This window comes from Cherax quadricarinatus, chromosome 25, assembly GCF_038502225.1.
Source record: "Cherax quadricarinatus isolate ZL_2023a chromosome 25, ASM3850222v1, whole genome shotgun sequence".
Classification (NCBI taxonomy): Eukaryota; Metazoa; Arthropoda; class Malacostraca; order Decapoda; family Parastacidae; genus Cherax; species Cherax quadricarinatus.
The window spans coordinates 39389887-39401992 of NC_091316.1; the positions used below are offsets into that span (position 1 = coordinate 39389887).

The 12106-nt window shown below is 45.2% G+C and overlaps 1 protein-coding gene across 2 annotated transcripts in view; it reads right to left on the reverse strand.

The window, feature by feature from the left end:
• The window catches only part of LOC128689970 (polyadenylation and cleavage factor homolog 11-like), a 68873-nt gene that overhangs the window by 18037 nt on the left and 38730 nt on the right, over window positions 1-12106 (reverse strand). For both annotated transcript variants that reach the window (XM_070088700.1, XM_070088699.1), the window contains exon 3: window positions 10366-11562. In XM_070088700.1, coding sequence (XP_069944801.1) covers window positions 10366-11562 — 1197 coding nt within the window. The remainder of the gene's footprint in view (window positions 1-10365; window positions 11563-12106) is intronic.

The window sequence follows — 12106 nt, forward strand, 5'->3', positions numbered from 1 at the left end:
CGTGTTTGTTTTTGCTAGCTACACGGTGAAACCAAAGTTGAATATGGAAGACCAATGGATGAGGGAAATCAAGTTGTTTAATGGACTGTAAAGCGCTGAGGTTATGCAAAATGATCACAAACGCCGAAGGAAACATGTAATACGGAGAAGCACTATGAGGACGGCATACAACTCGGCGATAAAAAATACTTAGTCTAACAAATGACCTTGGATGACATCGTCAGGGAACAGCCGCGATCCCAACACCGTCAGAAGATTTAGAATCATCTGTAAGCAGCGACGGTATGAGCATGCCACCGTAAGTGATCAAGAAAGAGAGAGCGAGAAGCAGTCATAGGTAGGAGAGCTTTGGCGCATCGCAGTAGCGGAGAACACACGAACCGTCGGAACCTCCCCAGAAGGAAGGGAAAGGCGGATGCTAAATGAACATACAAGGAAGGCAACTGGAGAGAAGACCGGAGTGAAGACGAAGAGGAAACGATCGGAGTAAGCAGGGGGTGCCAAACAAATAATGGGCATCTAGTAACATCTGAGACCAACCTCTACGTAGAAGGAAGGTCATGAGGGCGAAGAAAGTAACAAAGGCATTGAGTATCACGGCGATCAGCTAAGGAAGGAACATTCGCCTCTGCATAGAAACTTTCAACAGAAGATGAACGAAAGGCACCAAGGCATAAACGTAGACCCTGATGATGAAGAGGATCTAACTTAGAGTTGTAGGACAAGCCGCAGAATAGACTTGGTCGCCAAAATCCAGCTTGGACAAGACTAGGGTGGAATGCAATTGAAGGAGAGTCCGGGGATCTGCTCCCCATGAGCGATGCGCTAGAATTTTAAGGAGATTCAGCTGACCATGGCAAGCTGCTTTCTAAGAGGAAATGTGAGGTTTCCAAGTCAACCGGCGATCGAAGAGATAGCCAAGAAACTTGACCGTATCACATTCCGGGATATGTGAACCGTGTAAATACCATGGAATATCTGGGACAAGAGGACGTCTAGTGAAGGTAATGAAAAGGGTTTTCGTACTAGAAAATTTAAATCCATGAGAAGTGGCCCAGTGGAAAACCCAGTCAATCCGTAAGCTATAGCGAAGTAATCCACATAAAATGACGACCAAATATGCGATGGAAGAACGGAAGGTAGGCCATTTATAGCCAAGAGAAAAAAGGTAGTGCTGAGAACACAACCTTGTGGGACTCCCTCAGCCTGAAAAAAGTCTGAGGAAAGCGAGGCGCCAAAACGGACACGAAAATGTCAGGTAGATAAGAAAGCAGCAAGGAAGGCTGGTAGATTACCACAGAGACCTAAGGAGTGGCGTGGGCTAAGACGTTATACTTCCAAGTGATGTCATATGCCTTCTCGAGATCAAAAAGATTGCTTGGATAGTGTGTTTATTAGCGAAGGCATTTCGCACATACGTATCTAAGTGAAGCAATGGTTCCAAAGTAGAGCGGCCCTTGCGAAAGCCACATTGTTGAGGTGAAAGACTATCGTGAGTCTCCAAATATCATATCAAACGTCTATTCACCAACTGTTCCATCACTTTGCAGACTACACCGGTCAGAGCAATGGGACGATAGTGAGAGGTATCAAACCCCGAGGTGCCTGGTTTGCGAAACGGTAATACAGTCACACATTTCCATTGTTGAGGGAGAACCCCTCATGTCCAAATAAGATTGAAAAGACTCAGAAATACTGTAACGACTGTAGAATACAGATGATCAGCAGGTTACAGAAAACAGCGGGGCAGGGGATAGTACGGGGGTAGAGGGTAGCAAGAGATACAAGTAGAAAGGGCTGAAAGTATCAGAATTTGTGAAGTAAGTCAGTCGTTGTCAAAAAGTCAATGAGAGAGTCCGGATGAAAGGTGGGTCCATCAGCGAGAAGGGAAGGTAAAGAGAGAGCAGCGGGGCGAAGACGACGACAGAGGTAAATTCTGCGTGCTCGTTGATAAAGTGGGCAGTCCAACAGAATGTGGCTGACTGATAATGGAGCTTGGCAATTCTCACAGAGAGGAGCAAGACGCCTCTCCATGAGATATCCATGAGTAAGACGAGTATGGCCAATGCGAAGACGGGAGAGAGTAGTCTCCCAACCTCGACACTGGTGATAAGAAGACGGCCAGTAACCTATACTCGGTTTAATAGACTGAAGTTTGTTGCCGAGCATAGTAGACCAACGTTGTTGCCAACGGGTGTGAAGGTGGGAAGATATTACAGCAAAATAGTCCGTACATGGAATACCTCTATAAGAAACTGGTAGGTCATGTACTGCTGACCGCGCAGCAGTGTCTGCCTGTTCATTGCCCTGTACGTCAACATGACCAGGGACCCAACAAAAAACAATATCTTTATGCTTAGTAAAGATGCGGCGTAGCCAAAGTTGGATACGGAGGACTAAGGGGTGAGGTGTATCAAATTTTTGTATAGCCTGTAAAGCACTAAGGGAGTCTGAGACAACCACAAATGATGACACAGGCATAGATGCAATACGGATAAGTGCTGTAAGGATGGCATATAATTCAGCAGTAAAAATACTAGCTGAAGATAGTAAATGCCCTTGTACGACGCTGTCCGGAAACACTGCTGCGAATCCTACGCCGTCAGAAGACTTAGAGCCATCTGTGTACACAGCAATGGCATGAGAATGAGAGTGAAAGTGGTCAAGAAAAAGAGAGCGGGAAGCGACCGTAGACAGTTGGGCTTTCGAGCAAGGGAGGGAGAAAGAACAGACTCGAACAGCTGGAACTTCCCAGGGGGGTAGGGAAAAGTGAGATGCTACATGTACATAGAAAGGTGGTAGTTGAAGAGAAGACAAGAGCGAATGAAGGCGAAGAGAGAAGGGACGGAGTAAGCAGGGGCGGCGAACAAATAAAGAATGTCTACTAATATCAGTGACCATTCTATAAATGGAAGGATTGCGGAGATCATGAGAGCGTACATAGTAGCGCAGGCAATGGGCATCACGGCGATCGGATAAGGATGGAACGTTCGCTTCTGCATAGAGGCTTTCGACAGGGGAAGAGCGAAAAGCACCAAGGCATAAACGTAATCCTTGGTGATGAATGGGGTTAAGGCTAGAGAGAGTAGCAGGAGATGCCGCTGAATAGATCTGGTCACCATAATCAAGTTTCGATAAAATAAGGGTGGAATGTAGGTGAAGGAGGGTTCGACGATCAGCTCCCCACGAAAGATGAGCAAGGGTTTTAAGAAGGTTCAGCCGGCTGTGACAAGTTGCCTTCAGAGAGGTAATGTGAGGTTTCCAGGATAACCTACGATCAAAGAGGAGGCCCAGAAACTTGACTGTATCACGTTCAGGGATACGTGAGCCATAGAGGTACAAAGGATGATCAGAGATGACAGAGCGTCTAGTGAAAGTGATTTGGTGGGTTTTAGTGCTGGAAAATTTAAACCCATGTGTGGTGGCCCAATTGGAAACACGGTCGACTGCATGCTGGAGAGAAACTGTAAGGAGGTGACAGTCAGCGCCTGCACAGGCAATAGCGAAGTCATCAACATAGAGTGATGACCAAATATTTGATGGAAGACTAGAGGCCAAATCATTAATAGCAAGGAGAAAAAGTGTTGTGCTCAGAACACATCCCTGGGGGACACCTTCAGCTTGGACAAAGTCCGGGGAGAGCACATTATTAACCCGAACACGGAAATGCCTGTCAGTTAAAAAGTTCTTAAGGAAGGATGGTAGATTGCCTCGAAGGCCTAAGGAGTGGGCTTGGGCTAAAATATTATACCTCCAAGTTGTGTCATATGCCTTCTCAAGGTCAAAAAATATGGCAATAACTGAGTGGTTATTCGCAAAGGCATTACGAACATACGTATCCAAGCGCAGTAAGGGGTCTATGGTAGAACGTCCCTTACGAAAGCCATATTGACGAGTGGAGAGACTGTTGTGTGTCTCTAAATACCACACTAAACGTCTATTTACTAGACGTTCCATTACTTTGCAAACTGCACTGGTAAGAGCAATGGGACGATAGTGGGAGGTTTCATGTCCCGTAGTGCCTGGTTTGCGGAAAGGGAGAACAATGGCGGATTTCCACAGCTGTGGAAGAACTCCTTGTGACCAAATAAGATTGTAAAGGCGTAATAGGACTGCAAGGGCTGACTGATGTAAATGTTGTAGCATACGAATATGAATGTCGTCGGGCCCAGCTGCCGATGATCGACAAGCTGAGAGTGTTGCCTCCAGTTCTTGAAGTGTAAAAGGCACATTATACTGTTCTTCTCTGAGAGAAGAAAAGTCCAAGGGTGCTAACTCTCTGGCAGACTTTGAGGAAAGAAATGAGGGGCATAGATGGAGTCCCTGAGAAATACGGACCAGATGATTGCCAATTTCATTGGCAACATCTAGTGGGTTTGCTATATCAACACCGGCAACCCGCAGAACAGGAGCCGGGTCAGGAGAATATTTACCACTCAGTTTTCGTACTTTTTTCCAGACTGCACTCATAGAGGAAGCAGAGGTGATGGTGGAGACATAATCTCGCCAGCAAGTGCGTTTAGCGTCACGGATGACACGGCGAGCGATCGCACGCTTCTGTTTAAAATCAAGGAGTCGCTCTGTGGTTCTATTGTACCGGTACCTGCCCCATGCAGCGCGTTTCAAACGTACTGCACGAGCACAAGCAGGAGACCACCAAGGCACGCATTTCTGAGAATGCCTGCCCGAAGTTTGGGGTATAGAATGAGAAGCTGCGGTGAAAACGGAGGACGAGAAGAGGTGTAAAAGCTCATCGATGGAGGACGAAGAAGGAACCTCTTTAAAAACAGTCAGGTGTGAGTAAAGGTTCCAATTTGCCCGATTAAATTGCCAGCGTGGGGTGCGAAGAGGTGGCGAATATGAAGGGGAAGTAAGAATGATTGGGAAATGATCACTGTCATGTAAGTCCGGGAGAACAGACCAAGTAAAGTCTAATGCGGCGGAGGAAGAGCAAACTGAGAGATCGATGCAAGAGAGAGTATGAGTCCGAGGATCAAAATGGGTGTGAGTACCTGTATTTAAAACATGGAGGGGGTGGGTGGCAAGAAAAGCCTCTAACTGAATTCCACGGGAATCACAGTGAGACCCTCCCCAGAGGAAATGGTGGGCATTAAAATCACCAAGTAACAGAATCGGTGGCGGTAATGACGAAACAAGGAAGGCAAAATCCGGAATAGATAATGCCCGAGAAGGAGAGAGATATAAAGAACAGAGCGTATACCACCTATGTAAGTGGATACGGGCTGCTGTGTAATGCAGCGAAGTATGAACAAATAGCTGATGGTACGGAATATCAGTGCGGAGAAGAAGGGCACTTTCATTAAAGGTCCCATCAGGAAAAGGATCTGAAGAATACAATAAATTATAGCCTGAGATGTGAGAAATAACAGCAGAGTGTAATTTTGGTTCCTGTAAGCAAACACCAACAGGGGCAAACTGGGAGAGTAACATCTGAAGCTCACCCCGATTACCCCTGAGGCCGCGTATATTCCACTGTAAAAAGGCCATGATTGGCAATGATAAAGATACTTGAAATCCGCAGGTAAGGGTTCCTACGGACTAGAAGGGTTAGAAAAGTCCACATGCGGAGGCAGTGGAAAATGTTCAAGCAGCGAAGGAACGGTGCGCTGTGAAGAAAGGAGTTGCGCAGATGGAGCAGAGGAGAGAGAAAGAGCGGAAGGTGGATCAGTGTCCATTGATGGTTTGGTCTCTGCAATATATTCAGAGATTGCTTCAAGTGTTTCGGAATTCAGAGATGTCGTATGGGAGACAATATTGGGAATGGTAGGGGGAGGATGAGTAAAGATTGGAACTGTATTGGACTGTACCAAGGTAGGGGGGGGCGAAAGGGTGGAGGGAACTGGAGAAGCGTGGCAGGGGACAGAAGAGACAGGAACCTGGGAGGTGGCAGAAGAGGAAGAAACTTGGGAGGGAACAGGGGAGGAAGGTACATTACGAGGAGGAGGGTGAACCTCTGCACTTGTAACTGAGCCAGTGAGAGGGGAAGAACTAGGGACAGAGACAGGGAGGGTAAAATGAGGAGGTGGAAGATGGGTAGGAGGTGTTACCGGACCTTTTTTTGACTTTTGAGAAGTAGAGGGACGATTGGGAAGAGGTGTCGTACGAGGTCTCGTCGATACTGAGGCTTGTAAGAGAGAACTCGAAGAAGCGAGATTAGACTGAGGCGTTGAAGTAGGGACGTCTGAGCCGAGGACAGCAAAAGGATTAGATACAGGAGTGATTATGGGAGAGGTAACCACAGAGGTGGGTGTAGAAGATGGGATACCAGAAGTGGGGGGACGTTTTGAAACACGGGAATAAGAAACACGTGGGAGTCTCCCTTGGAGGCGGAGATGAGAAACTGCCATGGCATAAGGGAGACCTTCTGTCTCTTTGAGGTAACGGATTTCCCGCTCGTTTAAATAGACCTGACAACGGCGAGAGTACGAAGGGTGAGCCTCATGACAGTTAAGGCAAGAGGGAGATCGATTGCAAGACGTATTAGAATGGTCATCGGCACCACAGACTGGGCATTCGGCGATAGATCTGCAATATTTCGCTGGATGGCCAAATCGCCAGCAATTTCTACACTGTTGTGGTGTAGGGATCACCTTTCGAACTTGTAACCGATGTCCTGCTATATAAACGGAGGATGGGAGTTCTCGGCTGTCAAAAGTTAAACGAGCCACATTGCTAGGGTATCGTCTCCGCCCACGGGCAGGAAGAACGTAAGTGTCTACCTTGAGGATTGGGAGATCTTGGAGTTCCAGCTGTTCTAGAATGTCGGTGCCACATGTCTGGAAATTTTGTTGAACTATGGTATGGGGCAGAATAACGGTACCACTACAAGAATTGAGGGAATGATGTTTTTCAAGGGTGACAGGAACAGTATCTATATGGGAAAGACGAGAGAGCTCACGAGCCTGGGTAGCATTCTGTACGGTAATGATGCGCGTACCGCTCTTAAGAGCATGAAAAGAAATATCTTTACCAACATGGCGTAGGAGTGCCTTGCCAATACTATGGTCAGAAAGATAGGCAGTAGAGGAAGTTGGTCGTAAAGTGAAGAATTTAGTCCACTGTTCAGTCTGAAACTGAGCGTGGAAAGGTAGTGAAGGACGTGTCGATCGTTTCTGAGAAGAACGAGAAGGTGAAGGTGGAGAAGTATCATCAGCAGGTAATTGTCGTTGACGTTTAGGCGTGGGACCAGAGTTGGTCCGACGTGGAACGGGTCGGCGATTTGAAAATTGCCGCACCGTAGAGGGAGAGGCCGGAAGCATAGTCAGAGGAGAGCGAAGGTCTGATAAATCGAAGGAGTCAGTCGAGGCCTCAGTACCTGAAGCGGGTGAGGAAACAGCACCGGCAATAGGTACAGAGGCATGAGGAATGTCTGAAGAGTGGTCCAAAGACGAGGCGGGGTCAGAACGGGGTGCGGTATCAAGAAGGGGCCCGGGGGTACCAGGTTCATGGACTAGGGCTGCCATGGTTAGGTTACTTCTTTCTTTTTGTTTTTAAGAAAAAAAAAGAAAGAAGAAAAGAAAATAAAAATAAAAAAAAGAAAAAAAAAGGGGGGACCGGGGAGGGATAGTTCCTAGGAGGAATGAAAGGGCCAGAAATCTCCCTCCGCGCCCAAGAGGACTCGACACCGCTAGTAGCGCAGATGCAGCATGGAACCCGTGCCATACCCTACCCTTCATGCCAGTAAACCAGCAATCTCTTCAAGTATCTTCTGCTTCTATCAACTTTTCTGTACTTGACTGAAGAAGCCTACTGTGTAGGCGAAACGTTTCATAATAAAGATACCTAACTGTTGCATATGTGTCTTACCTAACAACCTGTCGGTATTTTATACCATTTTAATGTTCATAGTAATCTGTTCACCCCGTTACTGCCATATCACTGGACCTTTCACCAAATTTTCACATAAACACATAACATTTCACTAGCTTCATTTCATCGATTCTTCATATCGAAGCTTGGAACTTGTTATCCTGCATACAGATGCAAAGTCGGAATGGGAGATGGGTATGTACCCATCTCCCATTCCGTACATCACAAGGAGACTTAAGATACTCTGATGCTATCCAATACAGCACTAGTATCGGTCATTGATTGATATGTTAATGGGCATGCTAGGAGGGCTCACGAAATATTGTTGCTTCCTATGTCTATGGAACAACTGTGGTACAGCAGACATTATTGGCAACTAAGACCCACATACAGTCCAGGAATGAACAGTGTTCAGTGTGTTCAATGTGTTCTATTAGTTCATTATCCCCCCCCCTCCACCCTCACTCAATATTAACCTTGAATTAATGAAAATGATTAATAAGGCGGTGGTTACGGAGTATTCAAGTGGGATTCTCTACCTTTTTGAGAGATTTCCAAAAGTCAGTGTTGCAAAGATAAAGAAAGGGAGTTTTGGTCACCCAATAGGGAAGTGCTATACGAGGGAGGTTTAGAAGATAAGATTTCGTTCGGATTTTTAACCCCGGAGGGTTAGCTACCCAGGATAACCCAAGTGTGTCATCGAGGACTGTTTTATTTCCATTGTGGTCCTCAATCTTGTCCTCCAGGATGCGACCCACACCAGACGACTAACACCCAGGTACCTACTTGCTGCTAGGCGAACAGGACAACAGGTATAAGGAAATGCGTCGAAATTTTTCCACCTCGCCGGGAATCAAACCCGGGTCCTTCGTGTGTGAAGCGAGAGCCTTGCCAGCCAGGCCACAATATATTAAAATTAGAAACAGAACGCTTTATATGCGAACCAATTTGGGTAACTAGAGAACAGGTTTAGAAAGACACGTAAGCAAACACTATAACATATTTATTAGAAAACGTTTCGGTCCTGGGACCTTGGTTATAGTGTTATAGTGTTTGCTTACGTGTCTTTCTAAACCAACTTGTCGGTATTTATTACCAAGGTTTATACCAACTAGAGAACTGAACAATAATGGTCTACAATAATGGTCTACAATAATGGTCTACAATAATGGTCTACAATAATGGTCTATAATACGGACAAGATGAAAAGTGAGACATGTGCAACATCTGGGTATGTTTATTGTAGACGTGACTAAACACAAATAACCCGCACATAAGAGAGAGAAGCTTACGACGACGTTTCGGTCCGACTTGGACCATTGACAAAGTCACACTAACAGAGGTGGAGCAGGACGGCTATATATAGGCAGGAAGAGGTGGAGGTAGTAGTAGTAGTACAAGAATTGTATATAATACCGACAGGAAGACAGGACCGAAACGTCGTCGTAAGCTTCTCTTTTATGTGCGGGTTATTTGTGTTTCGTTCCAGTCACGGTATTGTGCCTTTTTGTTATTTTTAGACGTGACTATCAATACCTCTGCTCCAGAATGTTCACCACTACGGTGTTCATAACACCAACACCAAGGCTGAGGGATTGATTATCTTAACTTTTGTATATAAGAACATAAGAAAGAAGGAACACCAACAGGCCTACTGACCCATGCAGAGCAGGTCCATATCCCCCCCCCCCGGATTAGACCAATGACCCAACCAGTCTGGTCATCCCCAGTCAAGGATGGAGCACTGTACCAGACCCAGCAGCACAAGCTAGTCAGGTCCAACTCACACCCACCCACACCCACTCATGTATTTATCTTCAAATTATGTCGTAGAATCTGTATTGATAAAGCCACTGGTTGGCGAAACGTCTACAATACAGATAACCAGATGCTGCACATGTGTGTCAGATTTCAACTAGAAAACTCTTATCAACGAAGATGGAATGCAGTATCTGCTCGATACTGGCCATTAAGTTTTCTGTGTTAAAATGCATTTAATAAGTGAATAACATGCACTGTAGTATATTAAATTTCAACCCAAACAACAGCTTTTAAAATGTAACTGAACCACTTACCAGGAAAATGCTGTATTGTCCTAAATAGTAACCAACCTACCTGCCCATTCTGTGCAGGTCCTTCTCATATCCAGCTTCAGTATTCTCCACCTGACTCCAAGTCACTTTGCTCTCTATATATACTCATGTACTCTGTTCAGGTAGATCTGTGACTTGACAAACTAAAACAGATTGGAAAATCAACTTCTAAAACGGTTCAGAAAGATGTATATTAATCTTTAATAAGAAAATTAAGTTTAATTTCATTGACCAATGTAATACTACAAGAGCTACTACTACGACTGCTACTGCTACTAATGCTACTGCTGCTGCTACTCTTACTACTACTGCTATTACTAATTACTACTGCTATTAATGCTACTGTTGCTACTACTACTGTTGCTACTACTACTATTGCTACTACTACTATTGATACTACTACTACCAGTGATACTACTACTACTAATAATATAGAACTTACTTGCAAAGATTCTTTAAGTCGAACATAAATTCAAATGATATCGCTTCATCGTTGTTATTTTTCTCGCCCTCTATATTCTTATACTCTTGTATCATTACCTCGTGAGGTTCCTTGGAATATACAAGGGGAGCACGAGTCAGGTTTTGCTTGATAACATCTGTCGCCAGTTGACTGCTCATGTACCGTCCTGGAATGGTATATGGAGGAGGGTGATTCACGTTGATAACCGGCAGAGTTTCTGGCTGTGGAGGCAGCTGGCTCGTCGTAGTTGTGATCAGCCTCTCTCTCGGCGGGGGCACAGCCTCTGAAGCTTGGAAAAACGTGGGCCCTAGACTCCGCATTTCAGGTACTTGAAATGGTGGCCCCAAAGGTAGACTGTGATAGTATGGAGGGCCTTGAGAAGGCCCTGTGTGTAAAGATCTATCCAATGGAAAACTCCGTGAGGGCGGTCCGTGACGAGAAATGAAAACGTCCTTGGACAAGAACATTCCAACTGAAGAATGCATGGTAACTTTGCTTGAGGTCATCTGAGACAGAAATTCTGAAAATGTAACAGGACTTATATTTACACATGGGGGCTTTCCATTCAGGCTGATAGTTCGAGGTTGTCCAGCCAGGTGGACTGTTATAGGCCTACCACCAATGAGGCATTGATAGCCTTTCCCATCCAGTATTAACTCCTGACTGGGTACGCCAAGTTTAACATGGTGAATCTCACCTGCAATGCTGAATTCCTTATAATCTTCACCTATTCTCACGGGTAACACTAACTTTCCCTCGTCAATGACAATGTTACAATGCCCTGCCCCAAACGTCAAAATGCGAGGATCATTCCAGTCCTGAAGGATCACAGCATTTTCTCCGTAGATATAGACATCGCGAGGTATACCATCAATATAAATTGTTCTCTTCTCAAAATCCCGAGGTACAGTTTTCAGTTTATCTTCAGCCACAAAATGAAAATCCGGTTTCATCGGAACATTCTTAGGAAAAAAGCATCGGCCATCCCTTGCTCTTCTGCCTCGACCGCCTATCACACTTGTTCCCCATTCATCAGATTTAGCTTCTTGTCCTCTTCTCCACATACTTTGAAATTTGGGAGCCTTACAGCATCCTTTGCAAGCTCGTTGGCGTATTTCGGTAGTAGAAAGAACTCCAGTCCAGTGTAGCAAGTGTTTGAAGAACATGTCCATCTTCCTGAACAGTGCATAACAAGAGCTGTATTAATATTATTAATGTACAAAACTGATGTTTATTCTTTATTTTTATATAATACTGAAACTAAACGGGACTTCAGCAATACCCAAAAACACTCTATAAACATGAAGATACCTGATGCTTAATCTGTCCACTATGATCCGTAAGGTGTCTGCTATGTCCCATTACATTAGGTATCTGTTCTTAGGTGTAAGTAATGAAGAGTTGCACATGTGTCTAATTTATCAACATGTCGGTTCTCTGAACCATTCATCTACAAACCTGTCAGACACTGCAACTTCTTGGTATCTTAATACTTAGGAATACTTCGCTTGCCTAATTCTTGGGCACGACCTACTTCCACATTGAACAAATGTGACACCACCTATGACTGCTGCACCTCTCTTGCCATACGGTTTATAAGCTGCTTCTCCGCTCATCTGCCGTATTCTACTCAAGATTGATGGACTGAGCACATCGACTCAAGGTTGAGGGACTGATTACCTCATTCTCCTCCTGTTCTTCAAGTTTCTCCTACGTATGG